At 42.0% G+C, this 14279-nt stretch overlaps 1 protein-coding gene across 1 annotated transcript in view; it reads left to right on the forward strand.

The window, feature by feature from the left end:
- The first annotated feature begins 963 nt into the window (after positions 1–963).
- Positions 964–14279, forward strand: part of LOC122551169 (inosine-uridine preferring nucleoside hydrolase-like) — a 33383-nt gene continuing 20067 nt past the window's right edge. Inside the window, exons 1-3 of the mRNA XM_043692793.2 lie at positions 964–985; positions 6054–6244; positions 14076–14255. Coding sequence (XP_043548728.2) covers positions 6062–6244; positions 14076–14255 — 363 coding nt within the window. The 5' untranslated portion in view covers positions 964–985; positions 6054–6061. The remainder of the gene's footprint in view (positions 986–6053; positions 6245–14075; positions 14256–14279) is intronic.

The following is a 14279-nucleotide window of genomic DNA, read 5'->3' on the forward strand; positions in this document are numbered from 1 at the left end:
TTCGCTTTTTGTCCAGTCACATAAACAGCCTTCTACCATCACCCTCTACAACATCTGCTCCCTCATCCTCCACACGCGTTTTCAAGCAACATTTGTCATTGTCTGCAAATGAAATCAAAACTATGTGTCCCTTTCTGTCATTGTCACACAGTGCCTAGGCACGGTGGCTCAGTGGTTAGCACCAGGGTTCCAGGTTTGATTCCAGCCTCAGGTGACTGTGTGGAGTTTGCACATTCTCCCCGTTTCTGTGTGGGTTTCCTCTGGTTGCAGCCCACAGTCCAAAGCAGTGCAGGTCAGGTGAATTGGCTATGCTGAATAGCCCATAGTGTTAGGTGCATTAGTCAGATGGAAATGGGTCTGGGGGGGTTACTTTTCAGAGGGTCCGTGTAGACTGGTTGGGCGGAAGGGCCTGTTTCCACACTGTAGGGAATCCAATCTAATCTCACTTGCAATTAATTTGGAGTGTGAGTTCTTGGTGACGTCCTGACATCTGCAGGAATATCCGATTATACTTTATGTGAAGAAACGCAGTCAAAAAAAATCTCAGGTGACTTGTGACACAACACAAACCCAGGTAAGGAAAATCTAGTCCAATGACTTCAAGTTCACCTGTTTGTTTGGGGTTGAAGACATAGGCACACCTGCCGTTGTGAGGGAAATTGCTGCAAATATTTGCTCAAGATCAATGAGCGAGCAACGTTGAAAGTTGTGCTTTTGATCTCTATGGAGACTAAAGGACCATATAAATACAAACCTCCCATGACGGCGGCCGGCTCACCCACCCTTCCATCCTCTCTGCCAAATAAAGTACTTGTTGAGTGTTTCATAATTACATTTGGCTTTGGATTTGTGGCTTACAACTGTTGGCATTGCGACAACAGAGGGTAAACAAGCAACCATCCAAGGAGGCTGGAAGGAGGCAGTAAAATCAGAGGCAGCGGGGGACGCTGGGCTGGAGGATGTTTGGCGCTGAGGTGTTTTGGCGGTGAGCTGCTAACGGCCGTTAACGGCTGTGCGCGTGAGCGCGCGCCACACACACATGTCCCTCAAGACCAAAACCTCCACCATTCCATGTTTCACTCACTCGTATGGACGCAGTTTGTGTTTCTGATGTAAGGTCGCCAACCTGGATCTTTTCTCTCTATCTCTCTCGAGATGCTCGCCTGGTCCGCTGAGCATTTCCACAGCTTCATTTCTGCCACTTTTAGTTCAGATCTCCATCTTCTCTGCAGTCACCAATGGTCCTGGTCACTCGCTACTAAGGATGGCATTTCACTAGCACACAGCTGAGGGACAGTGTGTGTTTTTAAAAAAATTATGACATTTGCTTCTGTCTCGGCCAAAGGTTGTCAGGTTAAAGCTGTCATGAATTTGCTAGTGATGTTAACGGTGTCTGTACCTCGTGTCAGTATCAAGGATTTTCTTTATGTGCAGGCAAAACTTTCAACATGACATTAGATCATTATCCTGACAAAGATAATTGCAGGGGCTACATATGGGCAAATGGTGGCATTAGCTAAATAGTTCTTAAGAAGAACCCTCTGAATGGTTTCCTTCTGGGACTCCTACCTGGACTTACTAGTCTCCTTGATCGGATATTAATATCCAGTTCCAGGTGCAGCAAATATTACAAGGAAACAAACAGTTCTTTTAGGCTGATTCTCCCAGCTGGTATGTACATCAACAGCACTGGGTTTGATCTCTGCTGAGGTAACTCACCCTGTTCATCCCACCCAGCATTAAAAAAAAGTACAGTTCTGGTTTGGCAATAATTGCCAAGGACTTTTCATTTTTAATTGAGAACTCAAAATGAAATTAGTACCTTACTATACCTTTTTTTTGGAAGTTATGGAGTCATAGAGTCATAGAGATTTACAGCATGGAAACAGACGCTTTGGTCCAACTCATCCATGCCGACCAGATATCCCAACGCAATCTAGCACCCGGCCCATATCCCTCCAAACCCTTCCTATTCATATACCCATCCAAATGCCTCTTAAATGTTGCAATTGTACCAGCCTCCACCACATCCTCTGGCAACTCATTCTATACACGTACCACCCTCTGCGTGAAAATGTTGCCCCTTAGGTCTCTTTTATATCTTACCCCTCTCACCCTAAACCTATGCACTCTAGTTCTGGACTCCCCGACCCCAGGGAAAAGACTTTGTCTATTTATCCTATCCATGCCCCTCATAATTTTGTAAACCTCTGTAAGGTCACCCCTCAGCCTCCAACGCTCCGGGGAAAACAGCCCCAGCTTGTTCAGCCTCTCCCTACAGCTCAAATCCTCCAACCCTGGCAACATTCTTGTAAATCTTTTCTGAACACTTTCAAGTTTCACAACATCTTTCTGATAGGAAGGAGACCAGAATTGCATGCAATATTCCAACAGTGGCCTAACCAATGTCCTGTACAGCTGCAACATGACGTCCCAACTCATGTACTCAATGCTTTGACCAATAAAGGAAAGCATACCAAACGCCTTCTTCACTATCCTATCTACCTGCGACTCCACTTTCAAGGAGCTATGAACCTGTACTCCAAGGTCTCTTTGTTCAGCAACACTCCCTAGGACCTTACCATTAAGAGTATAAGTCCTGCTAAGATTTGCTTTCCCAAAATGCAGCACCTCGCATTTATCTGAATTAAACTCCATCTGCCACTTCTCAGCCCATTGGCCCATCTGGTCAAGATCCTGTTGTAATCTGAGGTAACCTTCTTCGCAGTCCACTACACCTCCAATTTTGGTGTCATCTGCAAACTTACTAACTGTACCTCTTATGCTCACATCTTTGACGGGCCCTATTCTCTCCCTAGTTACCCTTTTGTCCTTAATATATTTGTAAAAACCCTTTGGATTCTCCTTAATTCTATTTGCCAAAGCTATCTCATGTCCCCTTTTTGCCCTCCTGATTTCCCTCTTAAGTATGCTCCTACTTCATTTATACTCTTCTAAGGATTCACTCGATCTATCCTGTCTATACCTTACATATGCTTCCTTCTTTTTCTTAACCAAACCTTCAATTTCTTTAGTCATCCAGCATTCCCTATACCTACCAGCCTTCCCTTTCACCCTGACAGGAATATACTTTCTCTGGATTCTTGTTATCTCATTTCTGAAGGGTTTCCATTTTTCAGCTGTCCCTTTATCTGCGAACATCTGCCTCTAATCAGCTTTCGAAAGTTCTTGCCTAATACCGTCAAAATTGACCTTTCTCCAATTTGGAACGTCAAATTTTAGATCTGATCTATCCTTTTTCATCACTATTTTAAAATGAATAGAGTTATGGTCGCTGGCCCCAAAGTGCTCCCCTACTGACACCTCAGTCACCTGTCTTATTTCCCAAGAGTAGGTCAAGTTGTGCACCTTCTCTAGCAGGTACATCCACATACTGAATCAGAAAATTTCTTGTACACACTTAAGAAATTCCTCTCCATTTAAACCTTTAACACCATGGCAGTCGCAGTCAATGTTTGGAAAGTTAAAATCCCCTACCATAACTACCCTATTATTCTTACAGATAGCTGACATCTCCTTACAAGTTTGTTTCTCAATTTCCCTCTGACTATTAGGTGGTCTATAATACAATCACAATAAGGTGATCATCCCTTTCTTATTTCTCAGTTCCACTCAAATAACTTCCCTGGATGTATTTCCGGGAATATCCTCCCTCAGCCCAGCTGTAATGCTATCCCTTATCAAAAATGTCACTCCCCCTCCTCTCTTGCCTCACTTTCTATCCTTCCTGTAGCATTTGTATCCTGGAACATTAAGCTGCCAGTCCTGCCCATCCCTGAGCCATGTTTCTGTAATTGCTATGATATCCCAGTCCCATGTTCCTAACCATGCCCTGAGTTCATCTGCCTTCCCTGTTAGACTCCTTGCATTGAAATAAGTGCAGTTTAATTTATTAGTCTTACCTTGTCCCTGCCTGCCCTGACTGTTTGACTCACTTCTGTTCTCAACTCTACCAGTCTCAAATTGATTTCTTTCCTCACTATCTCCCTGGGTCTCACCTCCTCCACCTTACTAATTTAAATCCTCCCAAGCAGTTCTAGCAAATTTCCCTGCCAGTATGTTAGTCCCCTTCCAATTTAGGTGCAATCCGTCTTTCTTGTACAGGTCACTTCTACCCAAAAGAGATTCCAATGATCCAAAAATGTGAACCCTTCTCCCATACACCAGCTCCTCAGCCATGCATTCATCTGCTCTATCCTCCTATTCCTGCCCTCTCTAGCTCATAGCGCTGGGCGTAATCCAGATATTACTACCCTTGAGGACCTCCTTTTTAAATTTCTGCCTAACTCTCTGTAATCTCCCTTCAGAATCTCAACTTTTTCCCTTCCTATATGATTGGTTCCAATGTGGACAATGACCCCCTGCTGGCCTCTCTCCCACATGAGAACATTCTGCATCCTCTCTGAGACATCCTTGATCCTGGCACCAGGAAACAAATGGATTATTATGCTTTTTCTCTGCTGGCCACAGAAACATCTGTCTGTACCTCGGACTACAGAATCCCCTAACACAATTGATCTCTTGGAAGCCAACGTACCCCTCATTGAATTAGAGCCAGTCTCAATACCAGAAACTTGGCTGTTCGTGCTACGTTCCCCTGAGAATCCATCCCCCCCTACATTTTCCATCCCCCCCTACCTGTTTGAAATGGGTAGATCCACAAAAGACTCCTGCCCTAGGTGCCTACCTCTCTTACCTTTCCTGGACTTATGTGACTATATCTGAGACTTTCCCCCCTTCCTATAACTGCCATCCATCACATACTGTTGCAAATTCCTCATCGCTTCTATCTGTCTCTCCAATCGATCTACTTGATCTGATCAGATTCACATACAGCAGCATTTATGGCAGATATAATCTGCAGTAACCCTCAAACTCTCTTTAAACTCCCACATCTGACAAGAAGTACATATTATTGCAAAGGCCATTTTTGCTCCTTCACAATCTCCAGACCCAGAAAATAACACCGTCTTATTCCTCCACTGCACCAGGTTAAATTAATAGCTATGGTTTATATTTTAAGTTTAATCAAGAGACTTATCTCCAAAAACATATAATCAAGAAAGAACCAGTGTACTCACTAATACAACCTTTTTCTTGGACAGACTTAAAACAACAATTAACTTATCTGATTCTGTGTTGTGAACTTCACCCAAACCGGTTCCTCCAAGATTAGTTGTGAAATTCGCTGTTTGTTAAAGGGACTCAAACTATATCAGTGGGACCGCTTGAGTTTAATCCATATATTTGTTAAATTCAGGGGGCTTTCCTTGAAATACCTAAAATAAATGCTAATCACCTTAAATATGGAAATAGAAGGCTTAATTTTGAATGGTTCCAGGGTTCTTCAGAATCTTCCCCATGGCTCCCAATTCCAGAAACACATGTTGTTGTTACTTTTGAACAGAAAATTGGGCAAAGCATTAAATGGCAATCAACTATCTACTGCTCATTTGAACTTTCGCCCAAGACAAATGTGTACAATTTGTTACCATCAAGGCCATTGTTATTGGAATTTCAAAAATTCAGGTATTGGTTAAGAGAAAAGGGAGAAGTGACATATTCACCAACATCATCAAATAAGTTAGTAATGAGATATTTGATGCTGAAATCTTTGCTTACTTGCTTCACAAATGATATTTCTTGAATGTAAACAGAAGAAATTTGAACATGTAATTGAAATAATAACTAACAGTGGGGATTAAAAGACTGTAAATACAAGACCGCAAAACAATGGGATGAAGAGCTTCAGCCTTACTGATTCAGTGGCCATAAAGCCTTGTTGTTTTCAGTTAATCTGGTACAAGTGTGAACAAGTAATGTAAAACTACAACATCAGCCTTACATTCATATGCCAGTCAGGATTTTTGTGGTTTATGATGAATTAATGATCATTCATTACACCATCTATTCTCACAACATCACACACACACAGTCAGTAAGGTTACCAAAGTATTATAACAGAACATCAGAGACCTATAGGTATAGATACTGCTTTAAACTCAATCTTACTCCTTTTCTTTGGACCACAGGTTTTAAGATGGTAAAGAAGCTATTGCTCTTAGATGTTGACTGTGGAGTGGATGATGCCCAAGCAATGATGATGGCTTTTGCAGCTCCTAATGTGCACATCCTGGGTATAACATGTACTCATGGAAACACGAACATTGAAAATGTATGCAAAAATGTACTTAGAGTGCTAAAAGTTTGCCGGAAGACAGAGGTACATGATCAAATCAATGTTTTCATATTTTTATACCACATGCAGAACAAATGTTGTACATTTATAAGAATGATAATTGCAGCTTAGTTGTACTGAATTTGAATATTGCTGAAAAAACAGGCATGCTGCCAAAGCTTTTCATTTTGCACCCATCAGGTCAGATACAAAAATGCCAAATTTCAATGCAAGAAATTATTAATACTGCATGAGAAAATAGTATTGACTATTAGGCAAGTTGATTCTGCATAGTTGAGATGTTGCCATAGAGAATACCAGTTAACTAAGATCCCGCATGCTTTTAATTCTAAAAAAGTGCAATGCCTGGACGTGTTCTTTCTGTTTTCAGCAGTCAGATCCCAGCATACGAATATATGTAACTATTAACAAGTCGAAGTAACCCACATTATAAGCCAAACTGATAAGACTGATGATCTTTATTGATTGGCAGAGAAATTTGACTTTCTTACTTCAGTGCTGATGAATTCAAAACATAAAACTTTGATGGCCTGTCTCTTTTCTCAGCAATGATATTTGTTTGTAAAACAGTGCAACAGTAGGCATAATAGTGTTATGAAGTAATTAACCTTTTAGGTGTAAATACATTATTGCAGTTTTTGTTACATTAACAGTGACTTTAGCAGTCTTTATAATTGGCAAAAACCATATGGTGACTATTTAATCATTTAGAATTCCAAATTAGTCTTTATAACATTCACAAGTGAATTGGCCATGCTAAATTGCCTATGGCATTCAGGGATGTGTAGGTTAGGGGAAAATGTAGGGTAATAGGGTAGGAGAATGGTCTGATGGGTTACTCTTTGGAGGGCCAGTGTAGACATGCTGGACCAAGTAATATCCCAACAATTAAGGAGAGTTGGGGGCAGAGTTGAGTATGGTAGCCATCACAAAAGAGAAAGGCTAAAAGGTCTAAAAATTGATAAATCTCCTGGCCCCGATGGGCTACACCCCAGAGTTCTAAGGGAGGTGGCTGAGGAAATAGTAGAGGCATTAGTTGTGATCTTCCAAAAGTCACTGGAGTCAGGGAAAGTCCCTGATGATTGGAAATTTGCTTTTGTAACCCCCTTGTTCAAGAAAGGATCAAGACAAAAGATGGAAAATTATAGGCCGATTAGCCTAATTTTGATCGTTGGTAAAATTCTAGAATCCATCAGTAACAATTAAATTTCTAAATTCTTGAAAGTGGAGGGTTGGATTAGAACAAGTCAGCATTGATTTAGTAAGGGGAGGTCGTGCCTGACAAACCTGTTAGAATTCTTTGAAGAGGTCACAAGTAGGTTAGATCAGGGACACCCAGTTGATGTTATCTATTCAGACTTCCAAAAGACCTTTGATAAGGTATGGTGGTTTTTAGCTCTGAAGAAATGTTGAATAGACTGGGTTTGTTTTCACTGGAATGCTGGATGTTGAGGTGTGACCTGACAGAAGTTTATAAGATTGTGAATGGCATGGATAGGGTGGAAGGTATGAGGCTTTTTTCCAGGTTGGAGGGATCAATTATTAGGGACACAGTTCAAGGTGTGGAAGGGGAAGTTTAAAAGAGATGTGTGAGGCAAGTTTTTCACACAAAGAGTATTGAGTGTCTGGAATGCCCTGCCAGAGGAGGTGGTGGAAGCAGGCACAACAGCAGCATTCAAGAAGCACCTGGATGAATTCATGAATAGGAAGGGAATAGAAAGACACGGATCCTGTTAGTGAAGACAGTTTTAGTATGCAAAGGCAGCATGAGTCGGCACAGATTTGGACAGTCAAAGGGCCTGTTCTTGTGCTATATTTGTCTTTGTCCTATTTTGTAAATGCATACAAAATAAAATGGTTTCAAAATACCCAGGATAGTATCATAGCTGCAGAAAGGGAAATCCTCGAGGAGGGTTTGTCGACAGAGTCAGTGTGTGTAGAAGTCAGAAGCAGGAAAGGAGTCACTCTACTGAGAGTTTTCTACAGGTCCCCCAGTAGCAACAGAGACACGCAGGAGCAGATTGGAAGGCAGATATTGGAAAGTTACAGAAGTAACAGGATAGTTGTCATGGGTGACTTTAATTTCCCTAATATTTATTGGTACCTACTTAGTTCAAATAGTTTGGATGGAGCAGTTTTTGCCAGGCGTGTTCAGGAAGGGTTCCTGATGCAATATGTAGAAAGGCTGAATAGAGGGGAAGCCATATTGGATTTGGTGCTTGGCAACGAACCATGCCAGGTATCAGATCTCTCAGTGGGAGAGCATTTCGGTGGTAATGATCACAACTCACTGAACTTTACTATACTCATGGAGAGGGATAAGAGCAGATGGTATGGAAAAGTATTTAATTGGGGGAGGGGGGATTACAATGCTTTTAGGCAGGAACTGGAGTGCCTAAATTTGGAACAGATGTTCTCAGGGAAATGCACGACAGAAGTGTAGAGGTTGATTAGGAAGCACTTGCTGATAGTGTTGGCCAGGTTTGTCCCGCTGAGGCAAGAAGGGATGGTACGTTGAAAGAACCTTGGGTGACAACGCATGTGGAACATCTAGTCAAGAGGAAGAAGGATGCTTGCTTAAGGTTGAGGAGGCAAGGGTCAGACAGGGCTTTTGAGGGTTATAAGGTAGCCAGGAAGGAATTGAAAAATGGACTTAGGAGAGCTAGAAGTGGCATGAAAAAGCTTTAGTGGGTAGAATTAAGGAAAACCTTAAGGTGTTCTACACTTGTGTGAGGGATAAGAGGAAGACCAGAGTGAGGGTAGGGCTGATCAGGGATAGTGGATGGAACTTGCGCCTGAAATCAAAGGAAGTAAGGGAAGTGCTTAATGAATACTTTGCTTCAGTATTTGCTACTGAGAAGGACTTTGACATTTGTGAACACAGTGTGAAATGGACTGATATGCTAGAACAGGTTGATGTTAGGAAGGAGGATGTGCTGAAAAGTTTGAAAAACTAAGGATATATAAATCCCCTGGGCTAGACAGGATATAACCTAGGCCTTTGGCCATGATCTTTGCAACCTCACTGTCCAACGGAGGAGAACCAGGTGATTGAAGGCTAGTAAATGTTACTCCCTTGTTCAAGAAAGGGAATAGGCATAACCCTGGGAGTTACAGATCATTCAATTTTACGTCAGTGGTGAGCAAAGTATTGGAGAGGATTCGAGAGACAGGATTTATAATTACTTGGAAAACTATAGTTTGATTAGAGACAGCATGGCTTTGTAAGGGGCAGGTCATGCCTCACAAACCTTATTGAATTCTTTGAGGATGTGACAAAACACATAGATGAAGGTAGCGCAGTGGATGTGGTCTACGTGGATTTTAGCAAGACGTTTGATAAGGTTCCGCATGGGAGCTCATTCAGAAAGCAAGGCGATATGGGATACAGAGAAATCTGGCAGTCTGGGTACAGAACTGGCTGACCTATAGAAGACAGAAGGTAGTAGTAGATGGAAAGTACTCAGTCTGGGGCTCGGTGACCAGTGTTGTTCCACAGGGAGCGGTTCTGGGACCTCTGCTCTTTGTGATTTTTATAAATGACTTGGCTGAGGTAGTGGAAGGGTGGGTTAGTAAGTTTGCCAATGATGTGATGGTTGGTGGAGTTGTGGATTGTGGAGGACTGTCATAGGTTGCAACAGGACATTGACAGGATGCAGAACTGGGCTGATAAGCAGCAGATGGAGTTCAACCTGGATTGGTGCGGCATCATTCATTTTTGAAGGTTGAATTTGAATGTAGAATACAGGGTTAAAAGCAAGATTCTTGGATTTTAACAAGAGGTTTGATAAGGTTCTCCATGGTAGTGTTATGGACTAAGCCAGACCACTCAAAACATTCTTAAGCAGGCAGCCCTAGATATAACTTTGTAATTTGTTTCGGTAAGTATACAGTGAAAATTATCCGGAGTAAGATAACTAGCTTGACTTTTAGATTTTAAACCAGACAAAAATTTCTTCACAAAATTACACAATGAAAAGCAAAGAACGGAATAAAGAACCCCTACAGAACTCAACCTATCCAACTAGACTTAATTATGTTGTTCTGAATATACTTTAAAAACCAGTATAAATAAAACACATTCTTACCGTTGAAGTTGAAGGGCAGAAAAGAGAGAAAGTTTCCACACAAGTCCCTGTTGACCTTCCCAGTTCAAGACTGAACTATAACTGCTCAGCTCAGTTAGAGAGCTGCCCACTCCCCTTTCATTGTACAGGTCACTTCTAAAACATGACCACATGGCCTGAAGTCTCATCTGTTTACATATAAATAAATGCCCTCTCAAAATCCTTTTCATCTCTGTACCAAACCAGACTGATCAGACCCCAACTCGGTTAATTGCCCCTCTGAAAAAAAAAATCAAGGACAGAGTCTCCTTGAATCAAGGAGCAGCTTTTAGAAAAAAAAAGGAACTAGCTTTGTGACAGTAGGCTCATTCAGAAAGTAAGGAGGCATGGGAAACAGAAGAATCTGGCAGTCTGGATACAGAATTGGCTGGCCTATAGAAGACAGAGGGTCGTGGTAGATGGAAAGTATTGAGCCTGGAGCTCGGTGACCAGTGTGTTCCACAGGGATCGGTTCTGGGAACTCTGCTGTTTGTGATTTTTATAAATGAATTGAATGAAGCAGTGGAAAGATGGATTAGTAAGTTTGCCATTGACATGAAGATTGGTGGAGTTGCAGATAGTGTGGAGGGCTGTTGTAGATTACAACGGGACATTGGCAGAACTGGGCTGATAAGTGGCAGATGAAGTTCAACCTGGAAAAGTGTAAAGTCATTCACTTTGGAAGGACAAATTTGAATGCAGATTACAGGGTATAAGGCAGGACTTTTGACAGTGTGGAGGAATAGAGGAATCTTGGGGTCCATGTCCATAGATCTTCAAAGTTGTCACCCAAGTTGATAGGGTTGTTAAGAAGGCGTATGGTGTATTGGCTTTCATTAACAGGGGGATTGAGTTTAAGAGCTGCAAGGTTATGCTGCAGCTCTATAGAGCCCTGGTTAGACCACTTTTGGAATATTGTGTTCAGTTCTGGTCACCTCATTATGGGAAAGATTTGGAAGCTTTAGAGAGGTTGCAGAGGAGATTTACCAGGATGCTGCCTGGACTGGAGGGCATGTCTTTTGAAGAAAAGTTGAGGGAGCTAGGACATTTCTCATTGGAGCGAAGAAGGATGAGAGGTGACTTGATCGAGGCATACAAGATGTCAAGAGGCATAGAGTGGATAGCTAGTAACCTTTTCCCATGGCATAAATGTCTATTACAAGGGGTAATAATTTTAAGGTAATTGGAAGAAGGTTTAGGGGAGATGTCAGAGGTAGGTTCTTTACACAGAGAGTAGTGAATGCATGGAATGCACTGTCAGAAGTGGTAGTAGAGTCAGATATATTAGGGACATTTAATCACCTCTTGAATAGGCACATGGAAGATAGTACAATGAAGGGTATGTAGGGTAGTCAGATCTTAGAGTAGGATAAAAGGCCAGCACATCATTGAGGACCGAAGGGCCTGTACTGTGCTGTGTTATTTTATGTTCTATGTTAATGAATGCAGAAGTCAGGCAGATGTCACTTGGGAGAGGATAGGGAAGAACAATGAAGTGGGTGGGTTTAAGTAATCAGAATTGGATGTTATACTAGATTCTAATGGTCAAAATTTCAATGGGTGTAATCAGAGTTTCTTGTGCTTGTCCAATCACATCCTTACCTCACAAAAATATGCAGGATTGGTGGGAGATATTGTCTTTTAGAGTAGGTCAGGAGCAGCACCATGCATACCTAAAATAAGGTATCAACTTCTTGAAGCTACAGCACAGGATTACCTGTATGCAAAACAGCATAAGCAACATGGGTAAGGTTCTACAAACAATGGAACAGATCTAATTTTTGCAGTCCTGCCACATCTAGTCTTAATTGGTGATGGAAATTAAACAGTCATTGAAGGAGGAGGCCACACAAATATCCTTTTCCTCAATGATTGCAGAGCCTATCACATCAGTGCAAAAGATAGGGCTGCAGCATTTACAACAATCTTAAGCCATAAATCCAAATGGATGATCCATGCCAGCCTCCTCTTGTGCCTTCCACTCTTAAGCCAATTTGATTCACTCCATGTGATATCAAGAAACAATTGGAGGCACTAGATCCTCAAAGCTATGGCCCTAACAACATTTGACAATTGTACCGAAGACCTGTGCTCCTGAATTGCATAGTCAACCCGGCCAATTATCACCTCGTTAATTCTTGACCATGATTAAAGTGATCAAAATGTCAAAGTGGTATCGACCTGCTTACTGATCCTTAGTTTGCGTTCTACCAGGACCACTCAAATCTTGACCTCATTACTGTCTTGCTTTATACATTGTGAAAAGAGCTAAACTATAGAGGGAAGGTGAGAATGACTACCCTTGACGTCAAGGCCATACTTGACTGTGCATTTGGAATGGAACATACTGTAAAGGAAGATAGTTGTGGTTGTTGGAAATCAGTCACCTCAGCTCCAGGACATCTCTGTGCTGGAGTTTCTCAAGGTAGCGTTCTAGGCCAACCATCTTCAATTGTTTCAGCAATGGCCATCTCTCCATCATAAGCTCAGGGGTGAGTTAGTTCAGTGATAAGTAGAAAATATTCAGCACAATTTGTAACTCCTTGGTTACTGAAGTAGTTCTTGTCCAAATGTAGCAAGACATAGATGAAACCAAGGCTTGGAGTTGCAAGTAGTAAATAACATTTGTGAGATACAAATCCCAGCAAAAATAATTTCTAATTAGACAGAACCTATGCTGAATGTCCCACTATCAATATTCTGGGGGTTGCAATTGACCAGAAACTGAACTACACTGACCATATAAATACAATGGCTACGAGAGCAGGTCAGAAGCTAGGAATCCTGCAGCAAGTAACTCACCTCCTGACTCTCCAAAGCCTGTCCACTATCCACAAGGCACAAGTTAGGAATGTGATTGAATACTTCCCACGTCTGGATGAGTGCAGCCCCAACAACACTCAAGAAACTTGGCATCATCCGGGACAAAGAAGTTGACTTCATTGGCACCACATCTACAAACATTCACTTCCTCCATGTCAATACACATGTGGCACGGTGGCTCAGTGGTTAGCACTGCTGCCTCACAGCACCAGGGACCTGGGTTCGATTCCCACCTCAGTTTCTGGTGGAGTTTGAACATTCTCCCCGTGTCTGCGTGGGTTTCCTCTGGGTGCTCTGGTTTCCTCCCACAATCCAAAGATGTGCAGGTCAGGTGAATTGGCCATGCTAAATTGTTAAGTACATTAGTCAGGGGTTGGGTAGGGGAATGGGTCTGGGCAGGTTGCTCTTCAGAGGATCGGTGTGGACTTGTTGGGCCGAAGGGCCTGTTTCCATACTGTAGGGAATCTAATCAGTAGCAGCATCTATAAGATGCACCACAGAAATTCATATTGTTTCTTCCAAATCCAAGATCGTTAACATCTTAAAAGGACAAGGGCAGTGGATCCATCAGAATGCCAACACTTGCAAGTTCCCCTTCAAATCATTCACCATTTTGACTTGAAAATATATTATGTTGTAACATATGCTGGATCATAATCCAGAAATTCCCTCTCCAACAGTGCTGTGGGTGTAATTACACCAAATTGACTGCAGCAGTTCAATAAGGCAGCTTACCATCGTCTTTGCAAAGGCAATGAGGTTCAGGGAATAAATGCTGCCCAAGCCAGTGACACCAATGTGCCCTGTATACATAAAAAAAACTCATGGATTCCATAGCCCATATGTTTATGCAATATCATGATAGGTGGCAGCCACTGCATTTCATTCTTCATAAATTTTGTTAAAGATTCCATTTCATTTTGCAGATTCCTGTGTACCGTGGTGCAGGTTCCTCTCTTCTCGGAAACCAACTCAATGCTCATCATTACCACGGAGAAGATGGCCTGGGTAATGTTCCAGACTCTGATGCTCCAGGGTTGGAACATGTAAAAGCTGAATACGCAGTGAATGCCTTGATAAGGATAACCAATGAATATGCTGGTCAGGTGAGATGTATGAGTTGCAGGAAA

This window comes from Chiloscyllium plagiosum, unplaced genomic scaffold (genome assembly GCF_037043375.1).
Source record: "Chiloscyllium plagiosum isolate Xiang-an unplaced genomic scaffold, Cpla_swu_hap1 HiC_scaffold_6, whole genome shotgun sequence".
Taxonomy (NCBI): domain Eukaryota; kingdom Metazoa; phylum Chordata; class Chondrichthyes; order Orectolobiformes; family Hemiscylliidae; genus Chiloscyllium; species Chiloscyllium plagiosum.